This window comes from Choloepus didactylus, chromosome 1, assembly GCF_015220235.1.
Source record: "Choloepus didactylus isolate mChoDid1 chromosome 1, mChoDid1.pri, whole genome shotgun sequence".
Lineage (NCBI taxonomy): Eukaryota > Metazoa > Chordata > Mammalia > Pilosa > Megalonychidae > Choloepus > Choloepus didactylus.
The window spans coordinates 216,264,581-216,281,789 of NC_051307.1; the positions used below are offsets into that span (position 1 = coordinate 216,264,581).

At 39.9% G+C, this 17,209-nt stretch overlaps 1 protein-coding gene across 14 annotated transcripts in view; it reads right to left on the bottom strand.

Moving 5' to 3' along the window:
- The window catches only part of CADPS (calcium dependent secretion activator), a 495,698-nt gene that overhangs the window by 114,219 nt on the left and 364,270 nt on the right, over window positions 1-17,209 (bottom strand). For 10 of the 14 annotated variants that reach the window (XM_037799564.1, XM_037799562.1, XM_037799591.1 and 7 more), the window contains 4 exons: window positions 7,089-7,190; window positions 5,544-5,607; window positions 2,960-3,083; window positions 582-650 (listed from right to left, as the gene is read on the bottom strand). In XM_037799564.1, coding sequence (XP_037655492.1) covers window positions 582-650; window positions 2,960-3,083; window positions 5,544-5,607; window positions 7,089-7,190 — 359 coding nt within the window. The remainder of the gene's footprint in view (window positions 1-581; window positions 651-2,959; window positions 3,084-5,543; window positions 5,608-7,088; window positions 7,191-17,209) is intronic. The other 4 variants (XM_037799587.1, XM_037799559.1, XM_037799574.1 and 1 more) reach the window with 1 other exon arrangement.

Below are 17,209 nucleotides of genomic sequence, written 5' to 3' on the forward strand. Positions count from 1 at the left end.
ATGTTCTAGCCAGAGCTTAGAGGACAAGGACAAGTCAAAATCTCCAGAGAGAGAGCAAGGAAAAGCTTCCCAGCTTGAGAGAGAACAGACAGGAGGCATATAAGATCTAATTTTTACAGACAGTGGACCACCTCATGTGATCACATACCCGTACTAGTTTTGACATCTTAGACATGGAGAAGGCATAACTTTGCCCCAAATGTCCTTTATCTGATACCCAACGCATTGTTCCCCAGCCTAGCTGCTACCTTTTGATTGTGTACCAGTGACAAGCACTTTACAAATTGGGGTTACACACAAGCAAAGTAAAAATGCATTCAGGTCACAGACAGAGAATAACTGAAAAACTTACAGACAAATCTGAGTTTATCACAAACAAATGGCTTAATTGTCTAACCTGTTTTAGGCTGATAAAAAGTGACTGGACTTCTCACACTGGGTTTCACAGACAGAACCAACAGACAAGCCAATGCTAAAAAACTTGAAGCAAGGAGAGTGAGTTGGTTTGGATCTGGATTTTCTTGAAATAATGAAAACAGAAAGAGTGAAGACAGCATGGCGAGGAGGTGGTAGGTACTCACGAATGGTTAAATCCATCACTTGGGAGGCCAAGCAGAAGACAGGATGCTCATACATTTCTCTCTTTTTCCCTATAAAAGAGGATTTGGGCATGCAAGAGGCTTAGGTCAGAGGTAAAGAGGTTAAAGGTCATAGGTTAGAGGAAAACGTTACATTAGCTCAAAGGAAAATAGCCACAGAATATTTTGGGATAAACACAGGATAAAAGAAAAAGGAGTTTCAAAATTGGAGATCTACTGGATTAACCATTCAGCATGCCGTGAGTCACGAGAGAAATTGTGACCATGATTTTACACGTCTCTTTAGAACTGTTTGCAAGAATACAATGACCAAAAACATCATGAGTAAAGGGAAACAGAATTTTATTGATTTAAGGCTCCAAGATACTAAGGATTACAGGCTTTAGTATCTAAGGCTCTTGAGGTATTTCTTCATAAACATAGTCTCCAGCATATTACTACAACTTCTTTCCAAAATTCTCTAAATTCACTAAGCTCACTTAGAAGGGGCGCAAATGTAAAAATGGAAGATTTCTTTTCTGAGGGTAGGATCAGAACCTTGTAAAAGTAAGTTGCCTGGTAGTAATATCTTTAAAGCTGCAATGTCTCAATCTATGGTGGACTATGTTCATGAAAGAAAACCTGATACATGCAGCCAGAGGATGTTGGGTTGTCTGAATTAACAATCCCAGCATGCTTTGAAATTGGTGCACAGCCACTTTTGCAGAGGAAATGTCAAAAAGTGGCTGAGCCAATCACGGACAAGGAAGGAGAGAAGCAGAAGAGAGCAGCTAGTGTGGAATGAGGTACTTCTCTGCAAAAAGAGTTGGAAAAAAAGGATTGGTTTCTTCAAAGATCCCCAGACCTAAAAGTCACAGTGCAAAAGATAATTAATACAACCAAGAAGAATTGAGGCACAAAAGGAAATTACAGACTAGCTGATCTACTTTGGAAATGAATGCATTTTTACTTACAGATCATAAAGTTTGTTTTTGGATATATTTATCTGAAAGAAGAGAGCAGAGCTTACCCAAAGACTAGTAATAGCTAGACTGAGACCTACAAGGCAAATGAACATTTCTTGATCCCAGCCCGTCTCTGGCCTGGCCTAGAATTAATAGGTACCCGGTTGACTTTAGCAAATACAACCAATTATCTTGCCCTGGGAAGTTGAACACTGGAACAATTATTTGCAAATACAGCCCCTAAAGAACTTCTTGTTTCTCTATTTTTGTCACTCACTACCAAATCAAGAGTCGATAAACATCCTTTTAGTGCCCAATTCTTAAGTGTTTCTCCCTGGAGGCATAACAATGACTTCATAACCACTGGTACACAATTTGCATTGTTAGACAGACAAAATTCATAGAGGGAGGACATTTAATATACAGAACACTGCAAATTTGACATGGTCTGAACCTAACTCTCTAAGAAACAAGGACTTGGGCAGGGTAAGTGATGGGGTTTTGGTGGTTGGTTAGGTTTTTTTTTGTTTCCTGTCATGTCCTGAAGGCAGACAATGTGCACTTGCTGGTTTAGTCAGGTGCCACGTTTCATGTGTGAAGAGAACATCGGATTCCAGAATACGGACACATTGAGTTTTGCACACAGAACTTCCACATTTATCCACTGACACCACGGGTCAAGTTGGGTGTGGTTTTCAAATCACCCTATAGCAGCCAACAAGGTAACAATGAAAAGTGATTAATACCTTTGCGAATGAATAGGTCCCAAAGAACCATATCTTCTCAAGTAGAGTTTATTCAAAGTGACTTTTGGATGATGACTTGGTCATCAGTGGCCGGTTTCCTAAAACTTATGAGGGCAGTGGTAACACCTGTCTTGGGTCTGTAGTGATAAGAATGAATGGGATCTAAAGCAAACCTGGAGCCATCAGAGATGGCGCCACACGAATCTGTCATCCAGTCGGAAACCCTACCGATAGAAAAGATACTTCCAGGGGACAAGAAAGAGTTTAGCAAAACCCCATGTTGCTTTATTCAATTCTTGTTTTACTTCCAATGCTACCAGCAGCGGACAACAAACTGATTTGTTTTCTTCTACTTAAAAAAGGTAACAAGCTGTACAGAATTCTTTCATAGGAAAACATCAGTCACAGAGCAGATAGTTAGGGCCAACACAGCCTCTCCAAAGAACAATATTCAATATGCCCCATATTCAAGATGGTTTTCTGAGCCCCTGTTCTTTAATTTGTTTGTTTGGCCATAACCAAGGAAGCATTTACATTTCAAGTGCTTTCAGGTTTCAGCTTAACATAGTCAGATTGATCACTGTTTTCTGGTGCCCATCAGAAAGAGAGATTTCCCCAGGGAGGCATACCAAACTTTAAATTCAAAACTGGGGACAGAAGGAAGTCTTACCTTCGATTTTGGCATATTCTGATAGCCGAGAATAGTTGACTAAAGCAGCTTGCTCTAGACATTTACGGATGACTGTTTTTACCTCTTCTTGTGGTACTGGGGTAACAATATCTTTCATCAAAACCTTTAGGGGACAGAGAAGCAGCTTCAGCAAACCAGAATAGGTTGGTAGAGGTGATCCCTAGGTGTAGACCAAACGTCTTCCTGCAGACAGTGTCTTAATTGAGCAGAGCCCTACAGGGCACCTCACAGACGCTCTGCCCTTGGACTGGCATACACTGCAGCTTTCATCTGTCCCGACACAAGCAATACAGAGGGGTAAATGGGAAGGAAAGAAGAAGGAAAAGGAGGACTCTTCTTCAAGTACAAAGTAATCAGCAGAAACATGACAGTCAAAAGGGACATTGTTGGTGTTGTGAAGTGATCCACAAAGCTGAATAAAGCAGAAGAGCCTTCCATGGCCCTCAAATGCTCTTTACACCTCCCCTGGCAGGTCCCTAAACAAGGGTAAGAATGAGCTCTGAGTGCTTGGATTTAAGACAGTCCCTCTTCTGGCTAGAGTTAAAAGGGAACCCTATGTACTCTGAGTAAGAATATCCTTCAAGCAGCAATTTGGTGGGAGTTCCAGAACCCTGGTGCTCCAATATTCATACCACTCTTTCCCCAAACCACTTCTTATACTCATAGCCTTGGGAATATCAGGACTAATTTCATCACACCTTCTATCCCACCACGAGAAGCACTGGACTCCCAGGTCATCTCTCATTCCCCAAACTTTCATCACCATATGAACCCTTCCATTCCCTTTCCTGACCCTGTTTCCCACCACTTCTCATCTGTTTTCTGAAACTCACAAGGTCCCTATATCCTTGACCTCTTCACTGAATGCTCTCCCCATCTTCCTCCTGTTCTAACTGAAACCTAACTCTCTCCTGAGGATACTGCTGCTCCCTTGGCAACTGACTTAAGTGATGACTCTTTTCTCCCCAAATTCCTTGAACTATAGGGCTTAGAGCTGGGGTAGGTGTCCTTACTGCTTCTTTTACCACATCCTGACCATTCACTCTCTTTTTCTCTTCTGTAAAAACCCTCTGCTTTGAACTGCACAAAATCAGACCCCCCAATTCTCCTCCTGTCCACACTCCCTTATGCTGGGAAGATCTAGGTTCCCAGCTCCCTTGCCCTCTCCATCTCTACTGTGACAATTCTAGGTGATTCAACATCAACACAGATGATCCTTTCCAACACTCTGCCTCTCAGTTCTTGTCCTCTGTCCTAACTCCAGGAACATATACCACCAATTCTCAAATGAAATTCTTCCATATTACTCTCTAGCTCCCATCACCTCCTCTTTTTCAGCTCCCTGCCCCTGGCACCTCAATTCCAGCAAATGTCTGCTCCTACTGAGACTGCAACCCATTAATCCTATCATTTTTCATTGTCCCTCACCCTCCCCATATCCAGCCTCAGCCTCTTTCACCAACTTAAATTCCAAGGTCAATTGTCATAACCACTCCCTACCATACTTCTCACCCGAACCTGCTCACTTGACAAAACCACAACACAGTTAACTACAATACTACACTTATTTGCCTCTAGACCCAATATTCTCACTCTAAATTCATGATCCAGAATCTCAAGTGGGCCCTTAACATTCCCATGCAATCAGCAAACTCCCCAAAAGTGTTGTCTCCAAATTTTCTCCTCCCATTCTCTCTTGAATCCACAGAGTCTTCATCTTTTTGGAAATGAAATGACATTAAATAATGTCACCAGATATTGGACTAAAACAAATTAAATTCTAGAAAAATAAATTTTATATGAGATTGACTTCAGGTTTCTGAGGAAGTATATATGAACTGAGTTAGAATATGCATGCAAAGATTCCCCTTAGCACAAATTCTTATGATAAAACTAAAAGAAGAAAATGGATGGCAGAGTATATAAAAGATTTTAAGCCTACTAATTCCTTCAAAGGAACCTACTCCAATTCTTTAGACCATGGGCTCATACCCCATAGGCTCATAAGAATGACCATTAGCAGCAGACAGATTTGTTTTTTTTATTTTCTGAGCCCAGAGAAAACTAAGACAATTCTAAACAAGTGCATTTTAGTGAAGAATTAATAAAATTATTAAAAACTCTAAAAAAAAAAAACAAAAAAACAAAAAAAAACCTTTAGGGGAAACAACAACAAAAGACTATTAAGAGGGTTCAAATAGTGAGATTTCTCAAAGGGTTCAAGCTTAAAATTAGTTGTAAATACTTCCTTGTGACTTAATACTGATTCAGAACCATCACTGAAGAGAAAATACCAGAACTGCGATGAATGGCCAGAATGGTAAAACCTACCCATACATCAGGGAAGGCCAGTGACATTATCTTCAACATATCCAACTATTTGGGAGTCTGAAGATGAAATATCTAGAATTTGGGCAGTTACTTCACTTTTATTCTGATATTTGATGAATTGTGATCAAACCCTTAAAACATTTAAAAAACTAGGTCAATCAACCACAAGATTTCATTACAGTTGTGTTCATTTCTGTATGTATGTAAATTGTCATTGACTTTTCATTCTTACCCTTTCCAAGAGTGAGAGAGTAGCTTTTAAAGCACCTTCAGGTCGACCAAATGGAAAGCAATACCTAGAAAAGACAAAAGATTCTTCAGGTTTTCAAAATCTATTACATTTAGCATGAAATATGTTGCAAATTGATTCCTATAGCAACTCTTCCTGAGGAACGGAAAGTGCTTTTTATTTTGTCACGTTGTGTTATGTTAATCTGAATTCACACTATATATGTGTGTATATAATGTATATATGTGTATGTGTGAATAATGACTAAAGAGGGACTCTGCAAATGTCTGCAGCAGAAGAGAATATTTAGAGTGATGACATAAGGCTCTGTTTAGATTTCCATTGTGAAGGGGAACCATTTGTTGGTTCAAATGTGACCTTATTTATTATCATAGATACCAGCTTTGAAAAATATTAGTTGAAACAGGCTGAAATGAAAACGCACTCACTTAAATCCCCAAAGGCTTAATATATGAAATAGAGGAGCGTCTTCAGAGCTAATTCCTGATTCTGCTAGCTCTCCTTCCTTGCTTGTGTTGTTAAATTGTTATTGGACCTTTTGCTACTGGCAGAGCATCTTTTATATAGCATATGATCAATCAAGGTTATCAGAGGATTTTGATGGCACAGCTAGAACTCTGTCACATCCCACCAAGACTCTACTGGCTGTTTTGCGCTGACACGAGCCCTTCAGGACACCGTCCCTCACGGCACAGAGGGAAGAGCAAAGGCTATTTAAACTCAGACTATCCCACGTCCGTGTGCATCCTGCTTCTTCCACTAGCCAGCTGGGTGGTCTTGGGCAAGCTGCTTAATTTCCCTGGGCCTCAGCATACTCCTTGTTTAGGTGGGGATTATAGTAACTACCTAACAAAGTTGTGAGAATTAAAAAAACAAGTTAATGCTTATTTACTCCCTAGTCCTGTGCCTGGCACACAAGAAGTGTTTAATAAAAAGGAACTGCTATTTCTATTTTTTTGAGTTATTATTTCAGGATCTTTGGTCCAGAAATCAACAGGGCAGCATTAGAAACGTCTATGTTGCTCCAAGGGAAAAGTGGGCTGTATAGCACAAGACTTGACTGCTGAGATTTGTTGGTGTCTTAAGAGCGTGAGGAAGATTCAACCTGCCAAGGCTGGCCCAAATCTCTACTTTTCTCTATGTAGTCAGCTAGTCTACCTATTTCTGAGGTAATAGAAGGTAGAGACTCTCCCGTGGGTATCACTGCCCACCTTCCCCATTCACCAGGATCTGACTCACGGACATTTTTGATTGCTTTATTTAGGAAGCTTGAAGGAGCTTCGAATTAACTTTTTATAATAGGTTGATGACTAGGGTCAGCTCTTTTAGTGGAAAAGAAATGAATTTAAGAATTTAAAGTCTGCTGGCTATTACCAAGCCATGCCCCAAACGTTTGCTTTTTCCATTCAGTTATTTCTAAATGTCCAAGCATCTCTGATAGATTTGCAGTTTTAGAAAAATCAAGCCTTCTATTTGTCCTGCCCCTGCCCCAATCTCCTGATAAGTTTCTAAACCCCAAATCCTCACCTAAAATGTGTAATCTGATTTTCCAACAGAACTCGGAGCCTTTCTTTGATTTCTTCAAAGCGTTCCTTTTCCTCAACAGTCACAGTTCCAATTCCATCGGGCCTGAAAGAAGACATGCCATGAAGTGACGGGGACCCCATATGCTGACACCACTAAATCAAATCTGTAGCAGGAGGAAACCATCCATGTTAGATGAAAAATCACAATGATCGATGCGACCTCAGGAGCAGCCCCGCAATGCAGTGCTGGCTACCAGCGTTTAAAATTTTATTTCTTTTTAGGGTTAACATTTCATAGACATTAGCAGAACTAGAGCTCATTTATTGTGAAACAGTGAAAAAATGCAACCTGGTGGCATGCAGGTTAAATCCAGCTCCAGACTTGTTCTGTTTGGCTTGCACCTTCTTAAAAAAATTCAAACTGGTTGCCAACATTTTTAAAAATAGGAAAGTTTTATAATACAAATCTGATTTCTGGTTTCTCTTGAGAATTTACAAGAGCTGGCATTAATTTGACCAGAGCTGACTAACAACTTCTTCCTTACCTAGACAGGCACTCACTAGCCCATTTTTAATTTGCATTACCTGTCTCTCATAGGTACTTGGGTTTGTGGCTCTTGCATTATGTACACAAATTAGTATGAAAACCAGATGCCTTGGAAGAGCATGCCTTGCCCAGTGTTAAACATTCTTAAATGGCTCATTTCCAATTTATAATTACAGATGCTCAGATTAATTTAAGCACTCCATGTATTCAATGACAAAAAGACTACATGTTATGCAATCTAATACTCAATGTAATAAAAAGAAGGACCTTAGCATAAATCAGTGAATTTTAGTTTAATCACGGTATTCTCATGTTTTGGAGTTTCCATCAGGTTCACATATATTTCTTTTCTTTGTCATGAGCCATTCAGGTTGGAAATATAAAAGGAGGCTGCATATTTACAGCCCAGATTAATCTGTGCCAAATTAGATGCAGAATAATCTGACCCATTCAAAGACTTCCGCTTCCCAGATCCCGTGGTGACTTGTTTTGACTACTGGCTGAGCCAGTTTGCAGATTGGTGCGTCACCATGAAACTTTTATTGGAACATTCTTCAGTTTGCAAATGCAAGTCATCTTGAGACCAAACAAATGGTCTTATTTATAGGCCTTCTCAAGGATCCAGCATAAGTTGGGAAAATCCTGTATACTAGACCAGTCTGACTGCACAAAAGACTTGGCAAATGTTAGTCGTGTACCTCCTGTTAGGGGTTAATTGGTCAGCTTCCCTTCTTTTTAAATAATAAAAATGCTCTATTTGATAAACGGGAAAACTTTACTCTCCCCCACTTTATAGAAGACACCCAGCAATAGCAAAATCCTGTATAGTCCATTCTTCTATACTCCGCTGAACTTCAAGGAAGAAAGCAAGAAAAATGGGAAATCTCAGGTAGCTTGTTGGAATCTAAGAATGTACCCTTGTTTTCAAATTTTCTGGCAAAATTTCAATCGTTAAATTTACAAAGTTGATTTAAACAACAACAAAAAATTTGTTTTAAACATGGTATGCCCAGAATCTGTAGTTAAATCTCAAGACAAATTCACTGCCCCCTACCAAATACATGTGATGCTTTCTTTGGTAACTTCCCATGTTTCTGTTATCATCTACTACTTCCTTTAGCTCTGGATTTTGAATTCTGTATACACAAAATTCAGTTTGAATTAATCCAGAGAAAACGCCATCAAATATAATATACAATTCCGGGAGGGGATTATAGATCATATGGAAAAGCATGGTAACCGTTTATCATAAACAGTCCAGAGATGTGTATGGCCATTATCAGAAGACAGGGCTCTCGGTGAATAAAATAATTTATTCCTTACTGAAGAAGCCTTCTAAAGGTGTCAATTAGAAGGCAATTTTTTGATTTGCATTTGAGACGATAAAAAACAAGTAGTCTTTATTGATTATTTGTGTGTGCCTATCCTTCTCAGTTAATCCTCACTATAAAAGGTATTACTACAAATGGAGAACTTGATTATGTTCTTTTCATTGGTTCTGATGATTCACCTTTGTAATTATTAAAAGTATCAGATGGCAGTTTCCGCTTCCTGATCACCTCTCCTTGGACTATTTTCTGAACACTGTTAATTTCACTATTTACAAAAAGTAAATAACTAAAAACTCTATTTGTAGTCTCTTTCTAAATTTGCTTGTTAATCATCTATGTGAGTGTGAATAGTTTTATTTTAAAATAAATGAAACAAATTAACCTCATCAAGCCTGTAAGGTGCGTAATACAGAACTCATCAACAACAAAAAGGTGATAAAGCGAATCACAATTTTGACATTGAATGTAAATTTGTTTGTAATGCCAGAATTTCTCTGAAAAGGTATTGGTAAGGGACAATACTATTTTATAAACTGAGGAAGAGACACGCAGAAATAATGTAATTTGTCAAAGATCACAGGTAGTAATTATATTAGTTACAAAGCAAAAGAATCGTTTTTTTGTTTGTTTCACAAAATTTTTTTGAAAAGTCTGTCAAACATGAATTTCTTTTCTGTTGACCTCTATAATTTGTCAATGCTAATTCTACAGGTTTAGATTGATCTCTATGGAGCCACTAACTAAAATATCCTGGTAAAATATTTGGGGGGCACCATTCTCCACAGAAGCAATAAAATACTTTTTCTAGAACAGCAGTTCTCAAACTTGAATGCGCCTCAGAATCACCTGCAGGACTTGTGAAAACACAGATTGTTGAGCCCCCCAAGAGTTTCTGATTCAGTAGATCTGGAGAGGCAGCCTGAGAGTCTGCATTTTTAGCAAATTCCCAGGGGAGGCTGGTGTTACTTGTCCAGACGCCACACTTTGAGAACCATTGCTCCACAGCAAGATAGTATTTGGTGGATAGCTCTTCCAGTGCCTGCAAGGGCATATTTGATTCATTGTTCCCACTTTCCCTCGGATTAGAGTGAATTTGGAACTGGAAAGCTTCTGCAAAAGGTATATAGTTCACTTACTGGGCTACCTATCTCTTCCCAAAGTGGCATTTGCACTGTTTCCAAGGTGCTACTCCAAGCAGTGCTGGTTGCAAAATAAATAGCCGAACTGTACTGGTGTCTCCCAGAGGCTGTGTCTTTGCTTTCTTCTGGAAACATTTGGGGGTGATTCTATAATTGTCATAAAACTGGCTCTACATCATGTTCCTTTCTCAATACTTTTAACACTTAAAAGAGTCACAAAGAATGAGAGAAGAGGGATAAAGCTGGATTTAAAACTTCTAGCTAGATAATTCCAGGCTCAGCTGTGCCTCCTTTACTCAGACTACACATCTAGGAACCTTAATCCCTTGTCCTCCAGTGTCCTGTTCTGCCTTTTTTTTTTTTTTTTTGGCTTCTTAGCATTTGTTACCTTTCCTAACAGCAACTGAATTTCCTTTGAATGCTTTCTTTTTTCTTAAATACTTTATTTATCAAGTAAAAAAAAAATGAGTTTCCTTTGGACGAACTACCTCAGCTCTGTCGTGAGTACTGGGGGTAGGGTGGGGTGGGGGAGTAAATCTAGACACTTACTCTCCTGCTATTGATGCTAAAGAGCTTCCTGGAGACCAGTTCCTCCCTTTCATGGCCACTGTCCATCTAAGCTGGACCATGACGTAAGCTCACCAACTGGGCACTCTCTTCTGGCACTTTTACACTGAGGAAATGAGGCAAAGATAGAAGAAACAGGTGTGATTTACTCATTCCCACAGCTGTGTCCTGACTAGACTGTCCTGATCGGTTAGTTCTGTCTTTGCCTGCACCTCACACACGTGAGGAGTTTTGAAAAGGCCCCACCCTTAAAGCTCTGATCCAATTTGTCTTCAGTAGGGCCTTGGACATTGGCTTTTTCCCCTGAAGCTTCCCAGGTTATTCTAATGTGCAGATAAAGGATGGGAACCACTGCATTCTAATCTTCTATAGCTGCCTTGATTCCAGCCTTCCCCTCCCTTGCTTTGAGCCTCCTAGCATCATCTCTATCAACTCCCTTTTGCTTACATTTTCCAGTTACTTTTTGAACTGACACCAAACTGATATTCACAAAGCACATAAACCCCACTACTACCACAAAACCCACACACAATTTTAATAGAGGCACTGATGCCTTCGAACCTAGCTTTAGAAACATACACATAAAGACAAGGAAATGTGGCCTGCGGTCTCTGGTTCCACCTGACTGCACACTGGCTAGTAACTCAGTTCTTGTGTATCATGATCCCGCAAACTTGAGACAACACGCGGGTCAAGTGCAGTCATTTTTGGAGCCCTGCCGAAGACTGGAAGCTCTCCCACCTGCAGGCCATCACGGCAGCCAGAAGCGGGTCTCTCTCCGGCTGCAGCAGACTATATAGCATCTGACACAGCGGGCATCTCTGGAATCCACCTTTCAAGTTTTCGGCAAACCATTTTCTCACTGTCCTTCACAAAGTTGACATTTTCGGCAGCATGATAGGAAAGATGTCATGTCGGCTGCTCTTCAAGTTCTTGTCACAGTGGTTAGCACCAGTTCTGTCATCTTCACTCTCCTCACAGTCTCCCATCTTGAGCCATGTCACAAATAATAATACATCTAGAGGTTTTTCTTTCTCTCTTTTTTTCTTGTCAGATTGAAACTACCATAACCCGGTTTCCCATCCTCTGAGTTCCTAGTTGTGCAAATTATTCTTCCTTTTGCCTAGTGCTTCTGAACTAGCACTTATTAATTACTGTCTATTGAAGGATTACTCCAATACGATTACATCCTGGGCTTTTAATGTGGAACATTTTATTTTGATACTTGAAATTAAGTGTGAACAATCTAGTCAAAGAATTCAAGCTGCCATGTGTTTTGTGAAATGAATTTACCTCTTTGGGGTCTTTAAAGTGTTGCTACACACCCAGGTGAGCACCCGGATTCCTAGCATTTAATTATCCTGCTAGCATGGTTTTCCACAGTATGTTGAAAGCTGGGCCACAAACCCCTATTTGAAAGGTAATATGTCTTTTCAAGAAGGTCAGGTTGCTAATTTAATTCTAAGCTTACAATGATTGATGTATTCCAATATTGCATCTATTTGGTGATTAAGTGCAGAATCCAGGTGTAAAAAGAAATGTACGAATTCAACAAAAGAGGAAAGAGTTTCTGGTTCGCCTCTTTGCATACAGCCAGATTTAATCCTCCAATCGCTACCAAAAACGATAAAACTCCAACTGAAGAGGGAATATACTTTCATATCCAAATGCAAATGTCCACATATGCTGGTGCAGGCACTGTAAACATGATATATTCTCTCTCTCCAAATGGATATATGCCTGCAGACCACATTATGGATCCATGAAAATGTCCTTAAACAAGTATGATAACTGAATGCTACTTGCGTCTAAATTGTTCCAGCCTAGAAACTTGGGAATGAGAGTTTAAAGGGTCGGGGTGGGACAGGATATCTTAGCAGATGTTCTTTGCAATGATCTCTTAATAAAACATTTAGACAAAACACCCTCTCTTAACTTTTTTTTTTTTTTTTGGTTGACTTCTGGCAAAGCTTTTTTCCTTACCAGTTTTAGAATGAAATGTCTGAATTAAATCCTAGCATAGAGTATTTTCCTTTGTCTCTTTCAAGTGGTTAATAACTACAAATTCAAGATAGCACCAAAGAGTTATCCTCTCAAAAGGAGACATCCCTGCTTGCTTGCCTGGATGGTTTGTGTAATCTTTGAGTTAATTATAAAGTATAATTAGGACTCTCACATCCCATGGTCACTGCTTCATTATGATAACCCAACCTCGCCCCTTCCCTCCCCTCTCCCTCCAGCTCATGCCCTTTTCTAATTATGCCTTGATGCCCTGGGGGTCAGACACACTGCTAAAACAAATATATCAAAGTGTTTGTTTCACAAAGAATAAGATAGGAAGCAACAACACACATTTCTACATTATAAATGGGCAGTGTAGCTTCTAGGGGTTGGCTATTAGTCAATTCCAAAAAGAGGCTTGGAGAGGGCAAATATGTATCAGTGAGAGATTTTCTGACTCTCCTATGGTTTTCTTTAGCATGTACTTAAAACCCAAAAATATCAAGTGGGTCATTCACTCTATATTATAAGGATGGGGGTAATTGAAGAGAATCTCCCTACTGAACAGTCACAAAGGATGTTATGCTATTGGCACAAGGACATTAGTCAAAGTGGCCCAGGCTCAGTATAGGTACTCACTGAATAAAGCAACAAATGATTAGAGAAATCATATAAAATGTACTCTTGACAGAAAAACACATTTTTTTTTTCCCCATAGAAGGGCCAGCTTCCAAAATTGGTAGACAGAATCTTGTCTTTGAAGAACAGGGTGAGAAGAGATGAGTTTCTTTCTTTCTAAGGTAATTAGGCTTTAGATTCCACGCTGAAGACCCTAAATACAAACTTTTGAGTGGTCATACTAGCAACATATGTGATTTTGGTATCACACCCACCCTGAAAGGAGTGTGACAGTAGTTTTTGCACTATTGAATTCAATGACCACCAGAAGAAGACACACTTGGAAATTTAGAAGGAAAAATGTACATTTATTGATGGCTTGTTTTGGGCCAGAAAATTGCAACAATGAGATAGATAATTCAGCACATTTCAGAAGATCCCATTTCTGGGGTGGAAAATCTCCTGTTCTCATTGGGCAAGTTTCCTTCTGGCCGAGAGTCATGTGGGTTAAAGGGAGGAGACAAGCTCTAAAGAGCATTTCTCCTTGGACATCTGGGATGCCTACTTTTATTTAAAACATGTTTAGACTTTTTTATTCTCTCTTTTAGAAATACTTCCTGTTAGGTAAAGCTGGTTCTTTATAGAATGCAGCAAGCATGACTCAGTCATATGTAAGGCCAACACCTGCTCAGAGCTGGAAGGCCCACAAGTGACGATGTGCCTGTATTCACAAGTGCACTGATGCCCTAGGTCAGTGTGTAACCGGAAAGCAAGAATGTGTGGGTCACTGTCATTCCCCATGCACACCGGCCTGCTACATAAAGGGCGGTAAAGCAGAGTAATCCCTACCACACAGCTTTGTTTTCTTTTTCTCTTTGGAGGAGGGAGAGATAAAAAGCACTAGGCATAATGTGTGTGTTTGTGTGTGTGTGTTGGGTGGGGGTTGATGAGAGAGAGAGAGGGAGAAGTGAGGAGAGGTTGGAGTGACAGAAAAAAAACACGTGTGAAAATTACTCATTTACTGCTAGGGAGTCATTCACAAAAAAGAAATAAAAGCAACCGGTTTGGGGCACAGATTGGGGGTGGGGCACAATACTGGAGGCAAGGACATGGTCCATAAGGCAATTGCAGTGGTCCAGAGGAGAGAAGATAGAGACCCGAAATCGGGTATTGGCAATGAAGAGGGAGAAACGGAGGGACTTGAGATACACTTAAGAGCATTTACAGGGCATGACAACTGGACAAGTATGACAGGCAAAGGGAGAAGGAGGAGTTACGGATGGCTCCAGAGCCTAAGTCTTGGGCAAGTACGGGATAGAAGCTTTCACTCACTTGGGGACCCTGGCGAAGGAGCAGGGTAGAAAAGTGGATTCTGCTTGGCTGTTCGCTCAAACCCTAACTCACAAAAATCACATGGTGTTTGCATATAGGCAGCACCTTGGCTCAAACACATCTCCCAGAAGAGTCTTTGGATGTATTTTCAGAGATTTTTAGGATTCGTGCCCTCTTACATCTGCTTACAGACTCATTAATCTATGCGGCTTACGTTGGATTGGGGCGGTTGGCATTATGGATTTGTTAATTGCTGATACAATGTACTTTCTACACAGGCCATATGTGAAGAGCGGCATTGGCATTCAAGAAATGTTAAATAATAATGTAAATGAGAAAAATTCCAATCCCAATAATAAAGGGATCCAAGGAACATTGACGCAACTTGCAATCATCGGAACTGTCTGATTGCCTTGTCACTGTGGGCCAGTGACCAAAGAGATGCTAATCTAAATGTCATCTAGAAAGAATACTAAAAATATTATGGTGAAAATTAAGTACTGCAACCTTAGGAGCTGATTTAAAAATTAGAAGATATAGCGATTTACATCTGTGGATTTTATGATCGCCAAATACAACCAGCTGAACATACTTGCATGTTCCTTTTCTTTCCCTCTCTCTTTTGAGGAAAATGAGTTTAGTTTTAAAGAACTGGCCCAAATAAATGCTTCTCAAAATCAATGGTTCTCAAAAATTTTGCTGTTTCTTAGAATCACTCAAGGAGATTTTTAATTTGTGATGCTTAGGGCACATTCCAGATTAATGTAATTAGAACTGATTGCAGGTCACATCCAGCCAGCACCATTTTTTAGGCTCCTCAGGTGATTCCAGTATGCAGCCAAGTTTGACAACCAAAAGCTTAAATAAGTGTGATATGAAGACCAAATACCTTGGAATAATCTGGGGAGAATGCATTAAAGTGCAGATGCCTGGGCTCCTTCAAGGACTTTTTGGATCAAATTATTTGAGGATAGGACCTAGTACTCTACATTTTAACAAATTCCCCATGCGATTTATATGCACACTCGAGTGTGAGGACCACAAATTGGTGTCACCTGTTGTGTCTTTAGACCCAGAGGAAGACTGTGTAAAAGGAGCAAATAAAAATTTCAGTGAGAAGGAGAAATTTCAGCCTATCACCTGGGAGTTTGGTTTACAACAAGGTTTCTTGACCTTTGCACTAGTGGCATTTTGAACTGGATAATTCTTTGTTGCAGGGGTTTGTCCTGTGCCTTGTAGGATGTTTAAGCAATATCCCTGTCCTCTACCCACTATATGCCAATAGCATCACCCTTCCCAGTGGTGAGAACCAAAAATGTCTCCAGACATTGCCAAAATGTTCTCAGGGCAGGTGGAGGGAGAGTGCCCCAATTGAGAACCACTAGTCTAAAACATGCAGATGGTTTAATATCTTTTAGTGCTTGGAATTTTCAACACCGAACACCTTCCTGATTAACCAGATGTGTCTACCTTTGACTAGACTCATGCAGGCATGGTTTTCAATTCATGCAGGCATAGTTTTTCATAGAGATGTGGCATAGGCTTCTGGAGCAGATGGGAGGGACTCAGTCATTAACACCTAAGCATCACTATTATATCCAGTTGCAGCAGAGTAGGGCCGGCCTCTACCTTTAGGGCAGCTGAATTAATAACAGTGATGCTCAGTAATTTCTTGCCTAATCTGAAGGGGGCTGTGAGATGGTACAGGGAATGGGCTCTATTATTCAATTAAATTCAGTTAAGGGGTAATTTGCTTATGTGAGTTCATGCATTCCTTCTTAATCTGGGTCAATAAGTAGATATCTCCATATGCATATGGTGGTCATGCTGTTGAAAGGGGTCAGGAAAATGGTTTCCCCAATACCAGTTAGTTAGTGTTCAAAAGAGGCTCTTTAGTGATTTAAAACTCCATAGAGACTTTGATTTTCTCCACACTGCAAAAACTACCAGGTGGGTCCAATTGATTTGGGGCGTCTTCAGTCCCCATATGGACAACCCTTTAATTAATTCAGGTGATGACTGTAGCATCTCATCTGGAAATGCTGCCACACATATCAAAAGGCTGAATGTGGCATCTAAAACCATGTATAAATGCTAATGCTAGGCAGGCAGTTGGGCAGAGTGGTTACAAATCAAAGCTCCAAAGTGAGAATATCCAGGTTTGAATAAGCCTTAGCCACTTATTTGCTGTGGATTTCAGGTGAGAGATTGAACTTGTATGAGCCTCAAGCTCCTCATCTGTTGGATGAAGGCAAAAATAGTACTTATCTCAGAGTGATGGAGTAAGTATTAAATGAGATCCTATATGTAACCAGCATGTCACAAAGGACATGGCATAGAGCAAGCACTTATTAAATCATTAGCAAGCATCCTAATTCTAATTGAACCTTATTTAGGAAATTTGACAATGGGCTATTTCATTTTTCAATTGTAATTTTAGAGGTTGAAGGAATATTAAAGATGTGATTATTCAATTTTCTCATTTTACAGAGGAGAAAACTGAGTCATAAAGAGGAGATATGACATTATGAAGTTTATGTAGAACAAGCTCTAACACTCAGGTCTTCAGAATCTAAGTATAGTGCTG